We start from the raw sequence: 24,688 nt of genomic DNA, 5'->3' as shown, positions 1-24,688 counted from the left end.
GCGGCCCCGCCCCCCTGCCTGCCTGCCGCGGCGGGGCCCGCCTCCCGCCCCGCGGCGGCGGTTACACAAGGCTGGGGCGGCGAGGGCGCGCCTCTGCTGGCAGTCCCCGGCAGAGCCGCTCCCTCGGCCGATACGGGCGTCCCCGTGCGGGGGGCGCGGGCGGGTACTCCCCTACCAGCCGCCGGGCCCCCCCCCCAGGCGAAGTCCCCCTTGTCGGGGCGGGGGGTGTTGCGAGGGGGCCCGGCAGGGCCTGGGCGGGAGAGCCCGCACGGCAGAGGCGGCAGGGCTTGTCGCAGCAGGCCGCGGGCTGCCTGTCCCCATCTGGCAAGGGCGGGGAGGCCGCCCGCGTTTTGAGCTGCCGCGGGTGGGTGATTCACCTGGCGGAAACGTCCGTGGGCTTTAGGAAGGGGCAGAGCAGGCCGTCAGCGGGAGGAAGCGCGGAGCAGCGCACGGGGGGCTGGACCCAAAATCGGTCGGCGGTGCCTGCGTTGCGGTGGTGGTCTGCCGGCAGAGAGAGGTCTGCTGGCATCGCTCGCCTGTCCCTGTCCTGCTCGTGTGTCTGGCCGTGAAATACTGAGTAAAGTAGATACAGCCTCGCCTTTATGTCTTCGTTTAATAAACTAATACAAACCGTTCTCATCAACAAGTCCTGCGGCAAGAGCAAGACCTGGAGAAGACCGCTCAATGCTGAATTGTTTTGGTTAAGAACGTTAGGAAACCCATGAAGAAAAGGGAAAAGGCTTGTAATTAATAGTTGTGTTTATAATTTAGCTACAATTTCATGGGTTTAATGGTTTAACAGTAGTGCAGCTCCTAGTGATTTGGTGGGACTTTCTGAGGTGATTGGGGATTTAGTCATGAATATATGTCTAGATGTCTTTTTGGGGAGTAACTTCAATCTATTGCATTCTCTGTATTTTGGCAAATTTAGTGTAAGTTCCTGCTCCTTTTGGAGCAATGAGCTTTGGTATTAATTTAAATATAATATTGTTGGGCCCACAGTTAAGCCTAGTCTGCATTGGCCAGAGAAACAAAATAGAGCTGCCTTTTTTGGATATAACTTACATTTTGAAGACTCACACTAAAAAAAAAAAAGCTAGTTTTATCTTTCTTTTAAAAAGTAGCACCTAAGATTTCTAGAGATGACCGAGATGAAGAGAGCTGGCAGTGTTACTATCAAACCTTCCTCTCTATGACCCCAGGCACTGACCTGCAGAAGTCGTGTATGGAAATAGGTGGGCACTTCAGGAATCTCATTTAAAATTACTCGTCTTTGTAGAACAGTGTATAGGATAGAAGATTCAATTTTGCAAACATTTAGGTTTTTTAATAACTATCCACTTGAGAGTCTGCTTCAGAAACCAGTCTGAGGGTATGTGTTACCCACCAGACAGCGGTCACTGAGCTCACGTAAGCAAGCACAGAATTTCATGATCAAAGGCAAAGGTAATGTCCTCATTGTTCATGTAGATGAGGAAAATAGGAAAACACAGTTGTGTAACAAAAGGGGCGGGGAGAGGGGACTTCCACGTGGAGGCTCGTGAGTAATCATCGTTCCTGAAAGTAGTCTTAAATAGGACTGTGGCCATGCCGGATCAGCTGCTACTTAGAAGTGCATGATTTGTCTGAAATCACAGCAGGCCAGGAGGTGCTATTGAGAGCAGACCCTGAACGTTCAGCCTTTCAGCCAAGTGTTCTACCTGGTAGATCACATTTTCTGCTGTGATATTTATTTTCCATTATTATTTAACTGAGAAGTTACTATGCTACTCAAAATTTTGTTTAAAAAGAATTAAAAAAAAAACTTAAAGAAATAACAAACAATCCTTATCTCTGTTTAGATTACTGGAGCAGCATTTCAAGAGTCAGTATGCCTTCCATGAATAGTTTATTTGTCTCGTAGTTGTCTTCAGGATTAAAATTAAAATATTTTTCATGCCTGTTTATAGTAACTGCAATTTCTTTATTATAATTCCACTGAAGTGCATGCATTATGTGGGGTTGCTTGCATTCAAATTTTAAAAAAGAAGAAAAAAAATTGAATGTTTAGTTTAGCCCTGAGTTTTTTAGCTGGCAAAAAACCACCAGGTCTAAAATTTAGATTTGTCCTACCATGACAGGCCTATTAGGGGAAAGTGGTATACCTACCTCAATCATGTAAAGTAAAAATGTATTCCGTTCTAGTTGCAGCTAAAAGGAGCAGTGGTAGTCCAACAGAAATACATGCTTACACATAACACATTTTTCCCAGAATAAAAAGAGTTGACGTGTATTTACATAATAAGGAAGCAAATTCACTATTATGTTGATATTCTACACTGTTTATCCAGTATTGGTATCCAGACAACATACTGGATTCCTACCACCAAAATTATTAAATCTATCTTTTCTTAAACCTGACCCACCAGTGCAAACCATTGTTGCACCCTGAAATGGCAGACTTGTGATTTAAGGAGAAAAAAAAAAAAAAGACAACTTGAGATGGAAGACTGAAGAGAAATAATAACCCATTAATTTAAATGGACGAAAATGACCTATCTAATGAACAATAAAAGGAGTTGCACTTCCTTCACAAATTAAGGCTAGAAGGTTTTTTTATATCAGCAGTTTAGAAAATTCTCCTCTTTTCTGCCGTTCCCTCCTCAAGGTCACCAAATTTTACAGCCTTATTGTAGCCTCTTTTAAGAGACCATGACATAGATTGACTACGTGAAGCTCTGGCAATATCCTGTCCATATATCGTATATTTATCTTTGCTTTGGTTATTTTAGTCGACATTCATTGCAAGCATGGTTTCAGGATATACCCTATTCAAGTCATTTTATAAAATAGGCATACACCAGCATAGTGTATGTTTTGTTCCATCGTACCTTCCTTATGTTCTTGTCTGATGACTTCAACATCCTGATTTTCATGAAAGACAGTGGTCTGATCTGTGGCTGATTGTGTCTCCAGTCTGTATGTTATGGAGAGATAGGTTAGAAATTAGTGAATGTAACTTTCAAGTTAGTGAATTTAACTTTCAAGTTTTAGTGACATTTTATTACAGAGCATCGATATCAGCTCCACCATTTGCAACATGCTGCTGTGTTGAGTTGTTGAAAACATGATTAGCAACAGCATCCTTCCAAGGTATTGTAGTTTCTTCTCTTGTCCAAGCACTTTTACCTCCGTTAGGAGAAAAGCCCTGTCATGGGTTTATAGAATTTCCTTCTAACTCCCATCTTGCTCGTGACTGTGTCATCACTGTTGCAAGATGTTAGGGGCCTTATGCATATGTGAGGTACCGCTAGGCTGCATGCTCTCCTCTCATCCATCAAGAGTGCAAATGGAAACAGACTAATCTCTGACCACCCACGATGCAGACCAACTTTATTTATTCTATTGGCAACCAATTTGATGATTATTATGGCAATCATTTATATATCTGATAAGACGGGCATTCCTTTCTGGCACTCCTTTATGGCACAAGCTTTACCCAACAAATTATTTTAGTATGCAGCTGTATGCTTTTTCAGTGTTGCAAACATTATGTTCTGTGGCCATTTTTCTTCTGAAGTGTTCCATTAAAAAGTTGTGAGTATGAAATTACCAAATATCCTTCCCAGCCTTTGAACTGAACTGAGTTTTCTGAATTTTACACTGACACTTTTTAGTAATCTTCTCCCCCAAAATGGGTCAAATTAGCACACAGTACTACTTAATTTATGCTTAAAAATAGACACTACAAACCATTTATGCTATCCATCTGGCATTTGCTCTGACCAAAAAAAAATACAGCTGAACAAGTTTGGAGAATCATGGAACTACAGAGGTACTGGGTCATCACAGTATTTGGTCCAGTCCAGCTCCTGTTACACCTCACTGTCCACAGATGATAATTGCCTGTACTTCCCTTTCCCTTTAGTGTGCTCTTTCTCTCCCCCCTCCCCTGTTGTTAATATTTTCTTTTTTTCCCCATACTGTCATCCTCTAGCTGAGAAGCATAATTAAGCTAAACTCTGAGAAGTTTGTTCCCCATCTGTAACTAATTTAAAGTTCATAGCTTTTGTTTCAAAACTGAAGGAAGGCTTGGGTGCTTGTTGATACCAGTTGATTTAATAAGATATTACATCCTCCTTTAGAGCTCAGTTCACATATAAAATATTTGATACTTTCTGACGTTAATATTTGCACATCCTCGGGGACTTCATCCAGCCCAAGTGCTTTACCAGTTCTTATTTTATGTTTTTCTAGAATGTCTTTCCTCTATCAGAAATTGATTCTAGTGTCATTCAGGTTGCCTGTTCTCAGTTTTTTCCTTTAGGTCACTTCTCTCAAAACATTTGTAGACTTTCCCCCTCTTATAATATTATAGAGTAGTAATTAAGTTTGCCGTGGATTACAGTTTAACTGCCACTATGTTTTCATTTAGACTCACGTTCCCCCTCCATATGTGCAATTTTCATCTTGTTCAAAATGTTGGCCTGACATTTTTAAGTGGTACTCATTTGTTTCTCAAAAATGAAGACATATACAATATCCTCAGCTGTAAAAGCCTGGAAGAGCTGCATTCATGCTTTAGAGAAGGAAAGTAAATATGAACAGCTTCCAAACATTTCATAATTAGTAAACAATGCCATGGCCTGTTCTTGTTGCAGAAGTAGGACAAGACCGAATGAACTCTGCCTTTTTTTAGAAAAGGTCTGCACTCCAGCGCCCTGCATGTGGTTGTTCCCCAGAGCAGGCAACCTGCCTGGCTCCACAGAGAAAGAACGTAAGTGGTAGCGTAGGCATGGGAGGGAGCGAGATAAGGGACTGGAGATGTGGAGCAAAGCTCTGAATTTTGCTCCTCGCAACCTCTGTTGCTGCAGAGCAGAGTTGTTAGTCAAAGGCCCAAGACAACTAGGACTTGTTTATGACTTAAAACTAGGTGATGTGAATGTTGCCCTCAACTGTCATTCTTGGGACTTACCAACAGTGGAATTAAATTTTAGGAATGCCATAACTACAGGGCAGTCATAGGCAGTGCCTGCACAGCATGCAGTTCTTGGCGTACATCTGGTAAACATTTAAGGTGGTAGTTCTTATCTGTGGAGCAGGTCTGAAGAGCATCGAATGGCAAGGGACTGGACTTAGCATTGCTGTGGGCCACTTCTCGTCCTGTGGGTATGAGCTGAATTACCAGCTTTAAAAGACTGGCTGTGGATGGAGAAAGAACATGGACAATGAAAATACCTTTATTCCACGTGTGTATAGATAGGAAGAAATGGTAAGACAGTTTCTAGTCAATTTACCAGGTTTCACCTGAAAAGTAACAAGCTAAACTAGCATTGAAAAAACAGTTTACGGAGTTTTGTCTGTACTTTTCTCAAACCTTTTCCTTACCAATAAAGTTATGAATTTCTTTTAGTCGCGTAGAGCCTCCTTCTTGTCACCTTTCAAAAGCATTAGCTTTTCTGTAATACTAGTTTCTGGCATTCTGTTTTTTTCTTGGTTCTTAATCGCGTAAATCTCAGCTGTTCCTTTAAGCAAATAAAAGACAAGTGAATGTCTACACCTTAAAATTGTAAAAAAAAAAGCCGGGGGTGGGGGGGGCACGACGACGACGACGACTGACCGGAAAAACTGACCAGAAATAAAATATAGAGAGTATAAAGAATAACAGAAGCAAAATGATTTTTTAATCTTGCTGGGCGCGATCCGGCGTTGGGCCTTACAGTCCTTGAACGTGTCCGTTAAGGAGACGCGCCCCTCCCGCCCCTGGGGCGGAGGCGAGCGGGGTCCGGTCCTGCCGGCAGCAGCTTGAGGGAGGGATTCCTCGGCGAGGGCAGAGGGCTCCGTGCCTGCCGGCGGCGCTGACCGCCCCCGCCTCAGGGCACCCCCGAGGCCGGAGGGGAGGCGGCCGGGCTGCGGGCAGCCCCCTCAGGGGCCGACCGCCAACAGCGCGGGAAGACATCCGCGGCAGCGCCCTCACGGCCGGGTCCGCGCCTGCCGCTCTGCGCATGCGCCGTGGCTTCTGCCCGGCACTAAGATGGCGGCGGCCAGCAGCGTGAGAGTCGGCTGTCCGGGAGCCCCGTTGCGTGCCGAGCAGGTGATGATGGCCGCGGGAGCGCCCGGCGCCTTGGCCCGGCCGCAGGGGAAGCCCCCCCCACACCCCACTCTACCCTACCTCGCCGCTTTCCTTGCGCCGGGGCAGCCGCCGTGGGGCTCGCCCCGCCGGTGGGGCAGTGTCTGGAGGTAGTGCGGCCTGCGAGGCTTCCCGGCGGCGCCGCGCTCCCCGCCGGTCGGAGCCGGCCCCCTCGTCCTCTCTGCCCCCGGGTCCACGCACCTGTGGGGCAGGCGAGTTTGCACGGCCGTCCCTGGTTTTGCATGCCCCTGTGTAATTTACTGGCGCCTGCCTGAGACGTGGCCGCTGTTTGGTGTTTTGTTTGCTCGTTTTAAAAAAAGACCAAAAAAAAAAAAAAATCCCTAGTTGTGATGGTGCTGTTTCTTGCAGTCCCTCTCCATGTAACGTCCGCTTTCTTCAGCTTTAGGATACATCTGAAAATCCTGAGGGCAGTATTAGGCCGTCTTACGTAAGTAAGCATTAAAAGTTAAAGTGGTAACTAAAGCAGTTATAAAAATGTGTATATTGATTCTGTTAACTCTTTCACGTTTTCTTAAGGGGAAAAATAGTCGTGTTGCCATGTGTAAAATAAACCGTGAGCTCGTTAGCTCTTTTCTGGGATTCTTTGCTTTATGAAGATCCTGTTGTTGAAGTGCAAAAGTTTTAACCTGCAGATTTTGTGGTTGATTATGAAACTTAACGAGTGCATGAACTTCCACTGTACAAAACTATTTGGTCAGATATGTGCTAAAATATTTATTACAAAAATTAATTTTAAAAAGCAAAGAAGTGTAACCTGTTTCCAGGGCGTAATCTAACATAAACATGATGCGTGCTTGACTTTTGAATGGTAAATACTCATTTTAAAGTTGATGCAATTATCAGTGGCATAGAGATGAGCATGTTTTCGAATGCTTAGGATTTGGGGGGAGGGAGGATGTCTTTACTAATGCCAGTGAAAATTAAAATGTTGTTTGATCTGTCAGCTTTGCGTGCAACCTTTCTGGCCTACAGTATACACAAATTTTTTGTTTGTTTGTTTTTATTGTAGGAAGAGCGAGTATTTACATCCTTCAGAATGCCCAACTCCAACGCTAAATTTCATTGTAACCATAGAGGTGGTCAGGAAGCTGGCAGGCGGGAGTTGGTTTCCAGGTCTTTGCAGAGTGCCCAGCATTGCCTGGAGGACCAGGATTTTGGAACTGCATATGCTCACTATCTCCTGGTACTAAATCTAGCTCCTGAGTTAAAAAGTAGTGTCAAAGTAAGTGCTCCTTGAATTGCTTGAAACAATTTTATTTACTGTATTTCTCTTGAGGCTTTGACATGTTTTGTGCTTGTGATTTGTTGTGTGTAACTGATTTTCCTATTCAGTCTTGAAAATAAAAGCAGAGAACAGTAATAATGGAGACAGCCAGTAACTTGTTTAATAAGCTGTGTATCCCTATGGGAAGGGAATTGATACACTTGTCTTTTAGTCTGTGTGTGTCAACTAAGCCTAATAAAAATAGGGCCTTGTTAGTATTGGCTTGTAATACAGCATGCATTAATATACACGCAGGCTCTTAGTATACACTGCTGGGTGATGATACTCTGTGGATGTCTGAGAGCTTATTTCTGCTTCTTCAAGTGAGCCAGCTAACTTGGGATAACAGCAAACAATTGTATGCTGCTGCTTAGGGAAATGAAGGTGTTCAGGTGCATGTCAGGATACCCCTAGATGTTTTCAGGGCTCAGTTCCCTACTTAACTATCAGCAACTCAGTGGTATATGTTTTACTTTCTAGGAAACATTTCAGTTTACTCTCTTTAAATGGGCAGAAGAGCTAGATTCTCTGGCACGGATTCAAGATCTGTTTAACTGTTATGAACAAGCACTTGAACTGTATCCAAATGATGAAGTGATATGTAATAGCATGGGAGAACATCTTTTCAGGTTTGTAGTAATGGATGTTCAATTTTTGTAAGGTTCACATTTATTATTGTATGTTAACAAACAAGGCCTAACTCAGCAGAGCACATAAAATGTGCTTAAAAGTAAATGCAAGCATATGTTTTAATGCTGTATAGTGTGTACAGTTGAACTTCACATGTTTGTCAGCTTAAAATACAGTAGCCAATGCTAAAATAAATGTTGATAGTCACAGCAAAAGAAAAAAAAAGTAAAAGCACTTTTACTACAGTAAAAACGTAAAAGCACTGCATTCAGACATTTTCTAACAATTTATTAAGGAATCACTAAACAAAAGAGAGACCAAAATTGTTCAGAGTCACTGTGTTAACTATTGTTGTGGTTAACCTACAATTTTTGAAGTTCTTTCTTTCTTTCCTGTTAGATCCCTGAGAACTACTATCTTTTAGTTCTGGTCCTTCTTGAGGTCACATATAACAGACCTTTGAAGTGAAGAAACTGGTCGTGTATACTGTACTGCGTAGGGCTGTTCTTAAATGGTTTGAGCTTATGCTTTTATATATTAGTGTAAAGCATTCTTTTCCTACTTTTTCCAAACAGTGCAAAACTTGATGCTTTGCTGTTGCTTAGAGTTCTCAGGTCTTCTGAGGCTGGAATTTTAAGATTGAAATCATAGGTTGTGGATCCAGATAATTTTAATTAGATTTGGTTTTTGTGATTACTTTGTTTTAAGGAACAATTCTCCCAGCATTGCATTAAAATGTACATGTTTCTTGCATTTCATGGATTTGGTTTTTTTTCAGTGCTGACAGATTTGAGAATATGTTACAGGTATCATAAAAATTTGCTTTAAGTTCACAATTTAGTTTCAAAATTGCCACTTAATGCAAGTGCTGGCAACTCAAAATTTGGTTGTTTTACAATATGTTCCAGTTAAATATGGTAAAGCGGTTTGGGGCTTTGTAGTATTCTGTTGACTTGAAAACCTGTGAGACTGGATTGCAGAGTTGCTGCTGTCATATTGTTGCAGCAAGTTCTTGTAAACCCTGTTCTAGTTTGTCAAAAGATGTAGTAGTGGATGAAGACTGGTGCACACAGTGGTATTTTTGGACTATCTTTGCATTTTAAAGTGGTTTGATCTAGAGCTGTAATTTTTTTTTTTTTTCATAAGGTAATATCAGTGTTTCTAAAGATAATCTTTCTAATGCAAAATATTTCCATTGCCTTTTCATTGATGTAAGACCTCTTTACAGACCCACAGATATTTACATGTACTTGGCCACTGAATGCATGCTTTCTATTTATTTGTCATTTTTACTCTTAGAATGGGCTTTAGAGATGAAGCAGCTGGATATTTTCATAAAGCAGTGAAGCTTAACCCAGACTTTGCTGATGCAAAGGAGAATTTTTACCGTGTTGCAAACTGGCTTGTGGAACGCTGGCACTTCATCATGCTCAATGATACCAAGAGGAACCTTACTTACCTAAAAGCTATTGAGAATGCTGTCCGCTCAGGGTGCAAGTCTGTCCTTGATATTGGAACAGGAACAGGAATTTTGAGGTGTGTCATAAGTGCATATTTAACGTGAACTTGTTCAACAACAAATATTTTTTTATTAAAATTTGGTTGCTAGTGAAAAAAGTAATTTACTGTCATGCCTTTATTGAGACAAAACTTAAGAAAGGAAACAAAGCTTTCAGAAGTCAGTGAGTCTGGAGGTCAGTGCCTAGTAGTATTTTTTGAATTTTTTTAATTATTATTTGTTGCAGATGCTTTTTTGCCAATAACTGCTGTATAAATTGAATTACTCATGTTGGTGTTGGAGTTGTAACGTCACATGTCCTGTCTTTGAATATTGAGCCTAGTATAAAGAGTGGGTTTAGCATAGCTGGGGGAGTATCCTTATGCTACCTGTATATTTTGGGGGTTTGGTTTTTTTTTTGGTGCTAGCATATCAAGAGGATATCAATTTGTGCAATATCAGTGTTCACACAAGAGATACTAATTCACTTGATTTTTAGACTTGAACTGTTTTCTTAGAGATGTGAAGCAGATGCAGAAATAGAACTTAAGAAAACTCAGTATTCTGTCATGCTTTACCTAAAATCATTTAAACTGGAGGGGAAAAGCCCTGATTCTTGTTTTTCAGTATGTTTGCAAAAAAGGCAGGAGCATCTTTTGTCTATGCCTGTGAATTATCGAAAACCATGTATGAACTTGCCTGTGATGTGGTAGCTGCAAATAATATGGAAAGAGAGATCAAACTTCTGCATTTGAAGTCACTTGATATAGAAATTCCAAAGCACATACCTGAAAGGTACGTTGTTGTGCTCTGTTGTGATACTATTTTTAATTTGCTCTTAATTTCAAGAAAATTGAAAATACCCTGTGATCTAAACAGGAAGTAACTATGCCTATGATATTACCCATAAGGTATGTATGTTCTAAGTTTTTATAGAGTAGTGCAGAAATGACAACCTGTTCTTTAGATCATACTAATGTCTATGGTAGATCAACAATGTCATAAATTGAGGAGTTTAATTCTTTTATGGTGGGAGCTTTGGGGCATATGCAATTATATTGCAGCAATAGGAAAAGAGAAATTAGATTACGACATCATAAAAGTAATTTTAGCACACTCTTATACTTAACAGCTTGTGGCTTACTTCTGCAGCCCATGAATAGGATGGAGGTGTGTAATAGGGCTGCAAAGAAAGACTGTTTCTGGGACATATTACACCACTGCAACTCCATGTCAATTTCTGTATTTGTCAAGAGAGATCAGAAATTGCAGATTGTCTGCCTCTTCTGATCAGGGAATGAGGGAAAACCTCCCCTCCCCTCTGTCCCCTAAGGAGCGTGCTACTGTGTTTGGAGGCAAGAAGGTGCCACATGATGTGCATGGGTTCCTGGTGGTTTGCATCTGGAAGTCTGGTGGTGGCTGGGCTGACTATAGCTGTGAATGTCAGCACCTTGCCGTGGGAGGGATCCATAGGGCTGTGAGTGTAGCTTGAGATACTGGGAGTAAAATTCAGTGGAAGGGTGTTGCAATTTGTCCTCTGAGAATAGGTTTTTGTGTTTGTATCGAGCTGCTTTTTTTTTTTTTTTTTAATATATACATCTGCCCACCTGTCTGTATAGCAGAGATCCATGTGCTTTGGAAAATTAAGTAGCTTATTTTTCAGTGTACGTTATCTAGACTTTTTATGCTACCCGGCTCCTCCTTGTTCACTGTCCCATTCAGCAGGGCTTCTTCAGGAGGATCTGTAAATTTTTAGCAGGTAGAAATCTGAGGGGATTTTTGTTTGTCTTGGCATATGCGAAGGACTGGTTGATCATTTCATCTCACCACTACTAGGGATGCAGATTAACTGTGGGAAGGAAATAATCTATTTTACTTTTAATTACTAACATTTAATAAAGTGTCTGGTGATGGTACAGGCTCATAATCTAAAATGATGAAGCTCCCGTGGTTTTAGCATGCCAGTCAAGCCTTGTCTAATTGTGTCAGCTGAGCTATAGTAACTGATCATATGTGTCCTCTTAGTGTATGTGATGAGTTACTGGATGTCACCTGTCAGGAATAAATGGTTACTGTTCTGGAAATGTCTTATGCCGTATGTTTTTTGGTTTAAATCCAAAGGATTTAGTATTTTAGGGCCCATTAGTCTGCACAGGAATCTTATTTTGTTTTGATTATAGTTTTGCGGTTTTTAAATTCCTTTTTAACACACATGCATGGATGCATCTTGCACAAGATTCAGACAAAATACATATTCTGCAGTATCACTGGCTGTGTGCCCAGGCTGAAACATCTTCCTATTTTGGCTAGATTCTTCCCCTACAATTTATTTATAAACACTGAACAAGAAGATTTATGGTAAACTCTTGCTTATTATTTATTCTCTTCTGTCTGCATCTTGAATAACTTCTAACAACAATTCAAAACACATCATTTGTTGGAAGAATTAAATTGCCCATCTGTATTGAAACTTCAGAACACTGGTAAAAGTTTTACTTTGAGCTCACGTTGGTGTGGTGGGTTTTTTTCTTTAAAAGAATGCTTGTTAACAGGAATGTGTGTTATACATTATATTTCATGGTGCTCTTTTTCTTATCTAGAGTTTCCTTGGTTGTCACAGAAACAGTTGATGCTGGTTTATTTGGAGAAGGAATTGTGGAGAGCTTGATACATGCTTGGGAACATCTACTTTTAAAACCAAAGGTAGGTGATGTGGGTACATACGTATAAATGGGATTACTGTTTTGTTTGCTATATATTCATGCGTATATGTATGTGTGTGCATGCGTATGTGCACACATTCACAGACATATGTGATTGAGGAGCAACGGTCTCGTAAATACTTCATACCTATTTATATTTTAAAAATGAGCAATCTGGGTTTGTTCCATGAATTTGATTTTTGGCAAAAGGCAGTGAGGCAGCTGCATACGTTGTAATTCTGCGAGCTCATGTTCTGAGTAGACAGATACTTTCAATGCACGTTTCCCTGATGTAATCTTCTATCGTACAGAGATGGTTCACTCTTGATCACTGTTCATTCCTTTTTTTCTTTCTTTCTTCTCTTCCCTCCTCTCCCCCCCACCCCCCCTTTGTAACTAACACCAAACGGGGTTTTGTGTGTTTTAAAGGCACTATTTTCCTGCAAGTTGGATTACTTGAGATACCGACTAGTAGCAGAAAGTTGTGTCAGTGTAAGCAGAAAATGTTGAATTATGGTAGAATTATTTCTCATCATAACCTAGGGAACAGTCGATTATAATGTGGTAAATCAGCCATATGCTTATGCTCTTAATTTATTTTTGCTAACTTAGAACTTTTTTGGAAGACTGAACAATTCCACTGAGTCTTGGATTTTACTTTATGTATTTTGTATTTTAGCTAGCGCACATTAAGCGAAGTAATACGACAAGGAGTCTTATATGGGTTAACCTCTGTTAGGCCTTATGAAATAGAAGGACTTCTCTTTTTATTTTGATGTTGCCTTGATTCCAACTAATTTAAAAAAAAGTCTTACCTAGCTGAAAGCTTTTGTATTGTATTTAACTGAAACTGATGACCTCTAGTGTTAAGTATAGGAATGATGCATAGAGGAAAGGTCCTCAAATGTTTCAGTATATTCTAATGCAATACAAATTAAAAAACACTTCTAGAATTACATAGAGGAAGTGGTAGACTGAAAAGTAAAGCTGATGTGTGGATATATTGAAATACAGTATTTAAGAAACTCCTTTAACGGTCAGCTGGAATGACAAACACCAGAAACTTTACTAGTCACTAAGAACTTACTGATGTTTTGACTGTAACCTTGAATGGCTCAATATGTAACCTAGGCTTTGCAGTAATAGTAGAAATAGGTCACTGTCTTATTGCATGTTGTTATTCATGTTTTCACAGCCTAAAAATCAAGATGTCAGTACTGGAGACTATGGCAGAGTTATTCCTGCAAGTGCTACAATATTTGGAATGGCAGTGGAATGCAAAGAAATACGTAGACATCACAGGTATGTTTAAACTCTAGCACAGCTTGAACCCATATTTGTTATTTGGGAAGAGAGACTGGTGGTTTTGTATTGAGGATTTTTCATTTACTGTTGTCTTTATTTTTCTGAATGGCTGATTATCAGTTTCATATCTGTTTCACTAAACAGATTTCTGCTACCACCCTCCCCACCCCTTTTCCAGGCTCTTCCCCCTACCCCCCCAACCAAAATAGTGCCTTTAACCCCCCCCCCCCCAACCCCTGCCATGGTTCAGACTTTCTGGATCACTTAATCAGAAACTCTTGGGTTTCAGTTATGCTGAAATACGTGCCTTTAACACATACTAAAGAAATGTAATTCCTTAAGAGTAAAATTACTTCTCAATTTCTATATTGGAGATTTTTGGATTAATATTTGGCCCTTATCCTCGTTTTACCGTCTTTATAATCTGCTTCATACCTTGCTGCTGGATCTAACCATTTCAGAAGATGAGGACAGGATTTTGTAAAGTCTAAGTGTTAATAATCCCACCTGGCATTACCTTTCTGAGTATGTGCCTTGCCTGATTCTGAACTAGCATACAGTAGGGTTTCTTTGCTGAGACCGGTTCTGACTGTGTATCAATTACTTTACTCATTTTTATTCTAATCTTCTAGAACAGCGTCACTGTATGGAGGCAGTCTCTGAGAGGTTTGGATTTGATGTATTTTGTTTGGGATTAATCTTGTTGCAGACTAAAGAAAACACTTTTACAGGAGCTTCAGTGTACTGGATGAAAAATAGCCAGGCAGCATCAGTGATTTTTCTAATGCAGTAGACCTGGACAATGCCCAGAAAGAGACAGAAGTTCCTATAGCAGATGGTTGTAGAAGAACTTTCTTTTAAGCAAAGTTAATTATTCATCAATTAGAAGATAGGTTTTTGCCTTGAAACATGGCATTGACTGTTCCTTACAAAATTTATGCAGAATGAAAGTTAATGTACTGTAACTTTGGATTGTTGAATTAGCAATCCATTCTAATGGTATAGCTTAAGGTCAGGTGGCTAGCAGGGCTGAAACAATTGCCACAAATTAATTATATGCTGTAATAAGAAGAGAAATGTCACTTTAAATTTTCCCACATTTATAGTTTGAGATCCTTTTTGCTCCAGTAAGAATACCTGTCTTAAATCTATTTTAACAAGTGCTGTTAAGCTTTATGTAAAATACTTGCCTATTGTCAGATTTAAACTATCCAGATCTCTCTGAATTATTCTGATGTGTATGTCTCTACTCTTCCTTAAGTGTTTTCATGATCTACAGCAAAACTTCTGGGTTTGGATGGGGTTTTTGAGTTGGATGCCTAATGAAATAGCAGTGTGAAAATACCTCTTTTTCACATGCTTTTTATATAGTCTAGTACAGTTTCTGTCTTGTACAATTAATACAACTTTTCTTTGAGCTCTTCCTCATTATTTAATTTTTTCTGAGTGGTTATAAGTAGATGTAGAGCCCAGAAATCTATGAATACCTGAGTTGTTTTTCTGAAGTACATTTAAAAGTGTTTAATCTATCATCAAACACTGATTCATCTTGCTGAGGGAGGGACTCACTCCAATTGTTGATAATCTTGCATATCACAGTCATTTATCTGTGTCTTATCTGCTTTGTATTCTGTCCCTTTGTTTTAGCAATTTTAAGTTATGCTGCATTTCTTGTGCTCTGATTGTTTTTGGGTTTTTTTTTCCTAGGATATAGTGAAATTCTAGATAAATTGTACCACTTTTCATATAATTCTACTTTTGGTGCACTTAAGCCAACTTTACAAAAAGTTTTGTGCTGGTTTACCCCTTATTGTAGCTTTATTACTTGATGTTTTGGTGATAGTTGTAATGTTTCTTTACTATAGCTGGTGCTACTTGTACCCATCATTTGTGTTCCCTAGAATGGTGATAGGGCCTAACTGTGCTTTGGTGTTAATGTAACTATGTTGGTTTTTTATGGCTAGTTTTAATTTTCTCCTGAAGTCATTGCTCTCTATTTGAAGCGGTTTTCACATCCATGTGAACATGTCAGTTAATTTGTTCTTCAGGAAGTAAACACAACTTGTGAGAAGACTTGAGTTCTACTGAGGATAAATTTAGACTTCCACAAAACTTTTAAGACACCAGAGTATACTACATGCTGTTTTTCAAGTTTGAACTAAATATCTTTCAAGAGTCATATGTAACAGTAAAACAATATTCTAGGAGAACATAGGTTTGCTACATGAGTGCATCTACATTTAGTTATTTTGAATAAGATATGCCAGAATATTGGTTAACCTACTAATGTAAGTCACTGTAAGAATTACTGGTTTCAGGTATTTTTAATGTTTAACTTTTAGTCAATTAGGCCCCAGAAAGAGAGGCAATAAAGTGACTGTACTTGTGTGCCTATGTACTGAAGCCAGAAGGGTTCATGATAATATAATAATCTGCTGACCTCTTCCACAATACAGGCCTCATACAGCAGCTGTTCTGTTTAGTTGTAGTATTTCTTTAAAATAATACATGGTTTCAATTTCAAATGAAGGAGAATACATTCTCATCCTTGTTGTTAAAATATCTAAGTTACTTCACTGAGCAGGTGAGAAGATTGTAAATGTTGATACTGTTGCTGTATTTTTTAGTATTCATTGTGAAGTACTTACTACTTTGTGCTTTCTATATGTCACATACACTTTTATTGCTAGGGAATCTGCTCCAAAGATGGAATCTGATTTGATTTTTGTCTTTTAGCTATGCTTAATGGTCAAAGTATATTTGCCTAAGAATCCAGGTTATGACAAAAGGCAACTTATTCAATTCTGTGATTGGGAGCTTTAAGGAGATGACTGTGTCTGATGAGAATATTATCAGACAGCCTGTCTAGTCTTAATTGTAGGGAGAACTTTTGCAGGGAGGGGAGGTTCCTGAGAAAGTGATTCAGAATTAAAAATAGTTCTAGAAATAGAAATTTAACTGGTTGTCATTTGACCTGAGTGCTAGATCTCACTAAGAATGTAGATTTGCTTGATAGCTGTCACTTAAATGGGAAGCAGTAAGTCCTTCACAGACAAATGTACTTTTTTAGAATAAAGTGTAGCTTGTGCAAGACTCCTCTCGTGTAACTTCCTGGCTCGTACTTTGAAAATGAGAATATATCTTAAGTCCTCAAACCTAAGAGGTGGACAGTGTATGTAATTGTTTTAAAGCAGTTATAGCATTCTTTCTTCTTTTAAGCTTTTCATACAAGGTTGTTTCTAGAAACCTGATTGATCCTCTGTCTTACAAGAGAGGATATGTGTATTCTGAGTTGTCAAAGCCTTTTCCACCAAGAAATCAACACTGAGACTTTCTTTGCAGCTATGTAACTATGAAAAATGCCTTAGTCTGCATAGATTGTGCTTGATAAATATATAAATGCAAAATGAAAGTTTTAGGTCAAAGAGACTCCAAAAATGCATTTTCCTATTGCATATCTATCTTTGTTCTGACTCTTCTGTTCACTTGAAACACCTTCACTATCTGTCTAGAGCAGCAGCAGAAGAAAAACTTCATTTGTTCTTATTATCACAGGGTATATTCTTCTTTCTAGTTCTCTGTCAACACTCAGTGAGTTGTACTTACAGGGGGAAAAGTCTGTGGCCTTTGACAAAGGACATACTGGGCTTTTTCTCAGTTTCTGGTGACAGCATTCAGTTCTGAAAGTGATGTGCATTTTCTGTGCTTCAGAGCTGCTCTGAACATAAAAACCCCACAGAATTGTTTTACTATTTTTTAGTTTTTCTATTCTTACAGTCTATGTATTTAAAAATACTTAGCCCCACTGGGAAGAATTTCCTTTGGTTTTTTTTGTCAAATTATTTGAAGTTTCACTTCTTCCCTTTTTTCCTTTACTCCCAGAGTGGGAACGCAAGAAGTTGCTGGTGTGTGCTTGTCAAATTCAGTGCAGTTCTTTAGTCCAACATACGCTTCTGCTGGTTCAGAGGAAACTGTTGAACCTTACACCACCGAGAAGCTCAGTCGTATTCCTGGGGGTTATGTACCTCTGACAGAACCCTGTCAAGTAATGACAGTAGATTTCAACAATCTGCAGGTAATGATCTTTTTTATGTCCTATATATAAGTAATCTATTTGTGAATAACAAGAGTCCCATATCTTACTTGCATTCCAGGTTCAATTTCAGAACAGTTCCCAAGTGCAAAGTTGGCAGGGCTACACTGAAATCCTCTGCTAGTTTTGCTACTTGTCTGGTTTTGTGGTGATGTGATTCATCAGATGACAGTCTATGAGTTTTTGAAGGTGGAGTTTTTTGTTTGTTTGACATAGGTTAGGGAATTAAACTAGCTCACTATAGGATCAAAAAACTGCCAGCCTCAGTACAGGGAGAGGGAGGAAGAATGCAATAGACCCATCTTAAATGATTTATGCAGTTGTAGAGCTGACCTAAGTTTATTCCTCTAAAGTTAGAGTCTTCAAGAAATAGATGTATTTTACACCTGGCATAAAAATGTCTGTAAAAAAGGTGTAAAAGAGAGGTGAGATGAGGAGATTATCCTGTTCAACTTGTTTGAGTCCACTCTTCAGCTCCTTTGGTGTCTTACAGTATTTCTGTAATGGCATTCTAAAATATGGTAGCATTATTTTGTGTATTTTGCACAAAATATGTTTGTATGTATATACTAAATAGGCCTGAACTATAAGGCAAAGGACCTCAGCTACTTGCAGCTGAGCAAGCTAAAAAGATCCGATCTTTGGTGTGTTTCTGGCTCATTGACCTGTGGTGAGGAGTTAGCATTGAGTCAGAGCTTAAAATAGATTCTGTTATATAAATGAAATTATTCTTGGCTACTGCTTGGCCAGGAATTGCAGCATTTTCTGAATCAATAGCTTTTCCTAGTTGGCTTGTCTGACATCCTGAGATTAAAAATTAAATAAGACAAGGCTCTTCAGTGTACCATTGGGAGTGATCTCTCTGTGACCTAATGTTGCTTCTGCTTCTAGCATCAATAAGAAACTATTACTCTCGTCTGAGAGATGCCTACTTTTAAGCATCTGCTTGCTGGCAGACATGTAAAGATAATTTTAAAGAGTAAAGAACACTGTTACTCTTTAAACAGTGTTTCAGAACTGCTCCTTTGAAGGTTCAGTTAGACCAGTGGAGGATTCCTGTCATGAAATGGTAAGATATCATAAGTAAAGGTAAAGGGAAGAAATACAATTGATTTATTTTGAATCATTGGTTACTGTTTGTTGTTACTTTGTCACTGGGCAAATACAGCAATTCCAAACACTGGTAGGTTGCTTTTGGGGGGGGGGGGGCTTAGTTTTGTCATGGCCACACCTGGATGGTCAATTGGTGCAGCTAAAAAATAAAAAAGAAAAATTGTCTGTGCTCCTATTAGAATAAAAAAACCTGCAATACTTACAAACAGTAGCAGAATTGTGTACTAAAGATTGAAATTCAGATAAGAAATCACTTAGCACTAGTAAGGTAATTTCTAAGACCCATTTTCTAAACTTGTATTTCAAAGAATGAGAGGGATGTTGCATTTATTCTGCTTGTACCAACTATCCAGACCTAAATTGACAGAACTGAGAAAAAGACTTAAAATATGGTGCAACAGTGTTTCTCAAACTGAGTTATGGGAGGATTCAAAGACATCAGTACAGATCAGAGAAATAGTAAGTCAAAATTAAAAAAAAAAAAGGCAGCTGAGTTATGCTGATTACTGCTATTATTAGCAGCAGCAGCTCAGTTCCTCCCAGGCAGGGGAACAAGGTGTGGCCATAATTACAGGCTGCAGACACTTGCACCTAGCCAGGTACTACCTGTGTGCATGTTTGCTGGCAGCAGATTAGTGCCACTGGGAGTGGAAGTGAGTGTTTACCTCAGCAGCCAGTAATTAAAGCTCAGTCTCACTTTCAGGCCCTAAAGGAGCTGTGCTCTTGCCAACAATTACAGATATTGGATCTTTCTAATTTTCATGAGAAGTTACTGTGTGGAGTATTTGAGAAATTCTGGATTAAGACATAGGAAACTTGATAACTGCGTTCTTTCTGTAGCTTTTGTTTCTATTTGTAGTCCCATTTACTTTTTTTAATGCATGTTTTCTTTTTCTCATTCAGAGGATATTTGTGGCATAGCATCGGTGTTTGGGTTTTTTTTTTTACTGCCTATTCCTGCATAGCTGCTTTATTTTCTTCACTGTCTCTTTCACTACACTAGTTGATAAATTGCCATCCTGATGTGCTAGAGCTGTTTGAGTCTGTAATTGTCATAAATAATAGAAAAAGGTTTATGCAGTGGACAAATGTGAGGAATAAATATGGGATGAGCAGCATGGTAGAGAACAGGGAAAGCTGAAGTAACTGCCTTCAAGTGGGTTTTTTAAGTGTTGTGTACCACAAGATAGGAATGTAATACTACAGTTACTAGAACCAGTGGATGAGAACCCTGGGCCTGCTGCTTTTGAGGAATAATCAGGAAGAATATTTTTAATATCAAATATACTTCTAAACAGCTATAACTTCCCAGAAACCAAGAAACAGATGCATGCTTGTGCTCTTGCTGCCTTGCTTACTTGCTTCAAGGGACTTACTGCCAGGAAAGCTTCAGCTTACTACTCTTTTCCTCTCCATTTGAGGATGTACAGAAAAAATGACTGGCAGCAAAGCACTTCTATTGAAGAGCAGTGAGATCTTATTATGAACTTTATTAGCATCCAGTAATTTTAACATGTGTGTCGTTCAGCCATCCCTCAATTGTGAGAAGAGAGGTAGACCAGCTCTTGGAGAACACAGAATGAGAATAAAGAGGAAAAAATAACAAATGCAGCATGTAAGAGCTACTCATGTTCTTAGAGTAGAACTTCTCTTTTGCCCTGCGTATTATAAGATTGAAACTTAGGATCAATGTCAACATAAGCAGGTTAGGAAGCTGATAAATGTTTAGGAAAGGCTGTTACTAGGCAGAATGTTGTGACCAAGAGAATCTTTGGTCCCTTGTGCTTGACCTCCTGTTAATTGGTTTTTGCCAGAACTGTCTCAAGACATTGGAGCTGGGCCTTTTATGTTCATGAATGTTGGTAGCAGAAGGTAGTTACTGAGGAAAATAAATTGTACATGGAAGAAGACTTAATTCCTGTTACATACTCAAAACTTTGTAGGAGTACTGGAGAATTTATAACCTGATACCTTTAGGTGAGACCTTAGTTCTTCCCAGCAGTGAAACTGTACATACCTGAACTTTTACAGAAAGCCTATAGCCCAGGTATCAGAGAAAATATCCTCAAAGATGTTTGACTTAGTGTTTTTGTAATGATTTTGCTGAACCTCTGTTCAAGCGAATTCAGTGCTTAAAGTATTTCTAGAACTGATTCAACACAGGTTTTAAGTAAAGCACATGCCTAAGCGTTGGCTTGAATCCAGCCCAAAAGACTGGCTGTGTTTTTATTACTTCTCATAAGGCAAGCCTTGCCAGTCTAAAGCCTTTCTTGCAGTTTTCAGTGTTTTTAAATATGTATGTTCTTAGATGTAGGCATGTTTGCTTTAATGGCTGATGGGTGCAGTTTGGTCATGTGGATAATTGCACTTGCATGTGGGAAGACAGTTCCTATGCTAGTGAGTACTAGTGATGATAATTGGTATTGTAGCAGCTTGTTAACTTCAGGTTTCTGTTGGGTGTCCTCATGGACTGGTACAGAGATTTGGGTAACTTAGTGTAATAAAACCTATTTTTTATTCATGGAAAGAAACTCTCATTTTTTCTCTCCTCACTTTGGTCAGGAGCTGAAAAGCCTTGCAGCTAGAAAGCCCTGGAAGCTCAGCCTGCCAGTCACTGAAGGAGGAATACTAGATGCTATTGTGGTGTGGTTTGTACTACAGCTTGATGATGAGCACACTCTATCTACAAGTCCCAGTGAGGAAACTTGCTGGGAACAGGCAGTCTATCCTGTGCAGGGCCTCCTTGGTAAGTCCTGTGGATTTTCTTGTTGCGGTACATTAACTTGGTTTCACTTTGGTTTTGAGCTAGTTAGGTTATCTCAGAGGTTAGGAAGTGGCAGCAAATAGGTTTAGGAGAAGTTCAACAGCAAATAGCTGTGAGGTGGTTCCTGATCATGTTTCTGGATTGTAGTGTACAATCCCTGCATCAGGGCTTGTTTGTGGGACTCTGCTATGAAGCAGATAAGGGACCTCCTTAAGATCTGGGAGAACGCTTTTCATTTCATTAAGCTGTGGGGTTTTTTCTATACTGAATTAAATGCATTGTGGAACAACTCCAAAAAGTGGGGCTACTGACTGGCTCTACTTAGTCAAGATGTGACTTGTGAAAGGGAGGTGGCGTAGGAATTGCTAGCTGCTACTGCCGCAACAAAATTAAACATTCCCACCTACCCCTTACCTCCATTTTGGACTCAGCTTGAATACTGTTCCACACACAGACACAGTGGCAGTGTCATTTCCAACAGCCTTTACTCTCTGTTCACCCATTTTCAGTTCTTCTGTTTCATAAGGATCATTGAGTCCAACTCCCTGCTCCTCACAGGACTACCTAAAACTAAGCCACATGACTAAGAGGTTGTCCAGATGCTCCTTGAACTCTAACAGGCTTGGTGCTGTGACCACTTCCCTGTGGAGCCTGTTCCAGTGGCTGACCACTGTCTCAGTGAAGAACCTTTTCCTAATGTCCAATCTGAACTTCCCCTGACGCAGCTTCATTCCATTTCCTCGTGTCCTATCGCTGGTCACCAGAGAGTGATCAGCACCTCGTCCCCTGCTGCCCCACTTGATGAAGTTGTAGACTGTGATGAGGTCACCCCTCAGCCTTCTCTCCTCCAAGCTGAACAAACCAAGTGACCTCAGCCACTCCTCTTAAGTCTTGCCCTTGAGACCTTTCACCATTCTGGTCACCCTCCTCTGGACACACTCAAATAGTTTGATGTCCTTCTTATATTGAGGCACCCAAAACTGCACACAGTACTCGAAGTGGGGCTGCACCAGTGCAGTGTAGAGTGGGACAATCACTTCCCTTGACCGCCTAGCTATGCTGTGCTCGATGCACCCCAAGACACGGTCGGCCCTTTTGGTTGCCAGGGTGCGTTGTTAACTCATGTTCAACTTGCCATCAACCCAAACCCCCAGCTGTCTTTTCGTGGGGCTGCTCACCAGCTTCTCGTCCCCCAGTTGTACATATAACCAGGATTACCCTGTCTCAGGTGGAGAATCTGGTGCTTCCTCTTGTTAAATTTCATACTGTTGGTAATTGCCCAGCTGTCTAGTCTATCCAGATCTCTCTGTAAGGCCTCTCTACCCTTGGGGTAGTCCACAGCTGCTCCTAATTTAGTATCAATAGACAGCAGGGGCAGCTGTGCCATAGACTGGTTCAGCTGACAGTGTAGGGGAGGGAAGAGACTCAGCCTACATTGAAAGAAATGTTTGTCAAACTATAGCATTTTTGTTTTGAAATTCTGGTCTGTATCAGTGGATTTACTTTCTTAGAGCATACGCAGAGTATCCAAAGACCATCTTGAGCTGTACACTGTAAATGTTCCAGTAAAATTTACTTTTAATAAATTACCCTTTCTAAACTGTAGCTATTGTTTTCCATGTAACTATGAATTTACCTTTGTCTACAGGAGGTATTAAAATGTAAACATTTAATATTTAGCATTTTAAAGCAAAAACAGTTTCTTTACCAGCATGTTTTTGTTGAACTCTGATGTTGACAGAACACTTAAAGTGATATCTATTTATTGTAGAAAGGCTTGTTTTGAGAATAAATCAATTTTGCCTAGTGTGGGACAGTTTAAGGCAAATGTTAAGGCACAATTGCAGATTTCAGGTTATGGGCTACAGACTAGAACAATTCTTTCATATGCACTAGTAACAGCTAATGAGGTAATGCTTTTTTTTTTTTTTAAAGCACTGTATGGCTGCTTCACTGATGTTTGCTGTAAAGTAACTGACGTTACTATTTTGTGCTGTTTTGCCAAGATTATTCTGTGAAGACTGGAGATACTGTGATGATGGAAGTTTGCTGCCAAGACTGCTACTTGAAGATCCAGAAGGTTTCTTCTTTGACTTCAGAGTGTGGGATGGACTTCAGTGACAGAGATGACACACTGAGTTTGGGCAATGAGGCTGAATTATGTAATGCTTTGGCTGGTCTTCAGACAACTAGCAAACAGGATGGCAATGGTCAAGTATGTGTGTTGGAATCCACAGAAATAGCCCTGCTGAACAATGTACCATACCACGAATGTTTTAAAGCTGCCATGGGCAAAGTGCTCTTGTCATTAAATCCATCTAAGGACTTGCAGTCCATGGATGTTGATGGACATGGCAGTGGGATGAACCTCCAAGAGAGTCAAAACAAGAGCTCTCTAGATACGGCTCCTGACCCTTTGTACATTTTAGATGTATCTGAAGGCTTCTCCATCCTGCCAATTATAGCTGGCAAACTTGGACCAGTTAGAGCCTACAGTTCTATTGAGAAAGAACAGCATCAGGCAGCACTTAATGTAATTTCAGAAGCTAACCATTTCCCTAAGGAAACACTAGAGTTTTGGCTCAGCCACTTAGAAGATGAAAGTGTGGTGCTACAGAGACCCAAATCAGACAAATTGTGGAGTATTATTATCTTGGATGTTATAGAGACATCAGGTTTAATCCAGCAGGAGGTGATGGAAAAGGCTGCAATATCCAGGTACAGTATAAATTGACAGAAGTATTCCTAGAAATCTGTAATTACCTGAAAACCTCTAAAAATATTCCTTCTAACTACAAAATTACTGTCATGTTGGTTCTATAGAGCAGGAAAAGCTTGTTTTCTGAATGGTTCAACCTCCCAGAGTGTTTCTGGTGGGACCATTGTATACACGTATCTTCTAAAAAAAGTGTCAAGATTTGACTTTCATAGACTTCTTTATATTTTGTATGCAAGAATATGAATGGAAGATACTATTGCTTGTTCTATCGGAAGTTCCCAGGATGGCCAACATCTTGGCAATTACTGAGGTAGCTCTTAGTGCAAGGTTAGAAAAGCCCAGATTCATTTACATGTCAAACTGTTGTTGGAACAAACTGGTACTGCTAAAAGACAAACCCTTGGTGTTAGAACAGCCAGGGAGGCAGCAACAAAGCTAGCTGTTAGCCATGGCGGGAGGGATGGGAAGGA

At 40.0% G+C, this 24,688-nt stretch overlaps 1 protein-coding gene across 2 annotated transcripts in view; it reads left to right on the top strand.

Annotated features, from left to right (window-relative positions):
• The first annotated feature begins 5,995 nt into the window (after positions 1-5,995).
• The window catches only part of PRMT9 (protein arginine methyltransferase 9), a 24,789-nt gene continuing 6,096 nt past the window's right edge, over positions 5,996-24,688 (top strand). The window contains exons 1-11 of one of the 2 annotated variants that reach the window (XM_010576071.1): positions 5,996-6,073; positions 6,510-6,561; positions 7,140-7,352; positions 7,875-8,023; positions 9,324-9,560; positions 10,150-10,317; positions 12,123-12,225; positions 13,420-13,526; positions 17,412-17,604; positions 21,298-21,481; positions 23,506-24,217. In XM_010576071.1, the coding sequence (XP_010574373.1) occupies positions 7,167-7,352; positions 7,875-8,023; positions 9,324-9,560; positions 10,150-10,317; positions 12,123-12,225; positions 13,420-13,526; positions 17,412-17,604; positions 21,298-21,481; positions 23,506-24,217 (2,039 nt within the window). In that variant the 5' untranslated portion in view covers positions 5,996-6,073; positions 6,510-6,561; positions 7,140-7,166. The remainder of the gene's footprint in view (positions 6,074-6,509; positions 6,562-7,139; positions 7,353-7,874; positions 8,024-9,323; positions 9,561-10,149; positions 10,318-12,122; positions 12,226-13,419; positions 13,527-17,411; positions 17,605-21,297; positions 21,482-23,505; positions 24,218-24,688) is intronic. The other variant, XM_010576079.1, reaches the window with a different exon arrangement.

The sequence above is a fragment of the Haliaeetus leucocephalus genome, unplaced genomic scaffold (genome assembly GCF_000737465.1).
Source record: "Haliaeetus leucocephalus isolate CR32 unplaced genomic scaffold, Haliaeetus_leucocephalus-4.0 Scaffold21, whole genome shotgun sequence".
NCBI classification, from domain to species: Eukaryota; Metazoa; Chordata; class Aves; order Accipitriformes; family Accipitridae; genus Haliaeetus; species Haliaeetus leucocephalus.
This window is presented reverse-complemented; position numbering and strand designations above follow the sequence as displayed.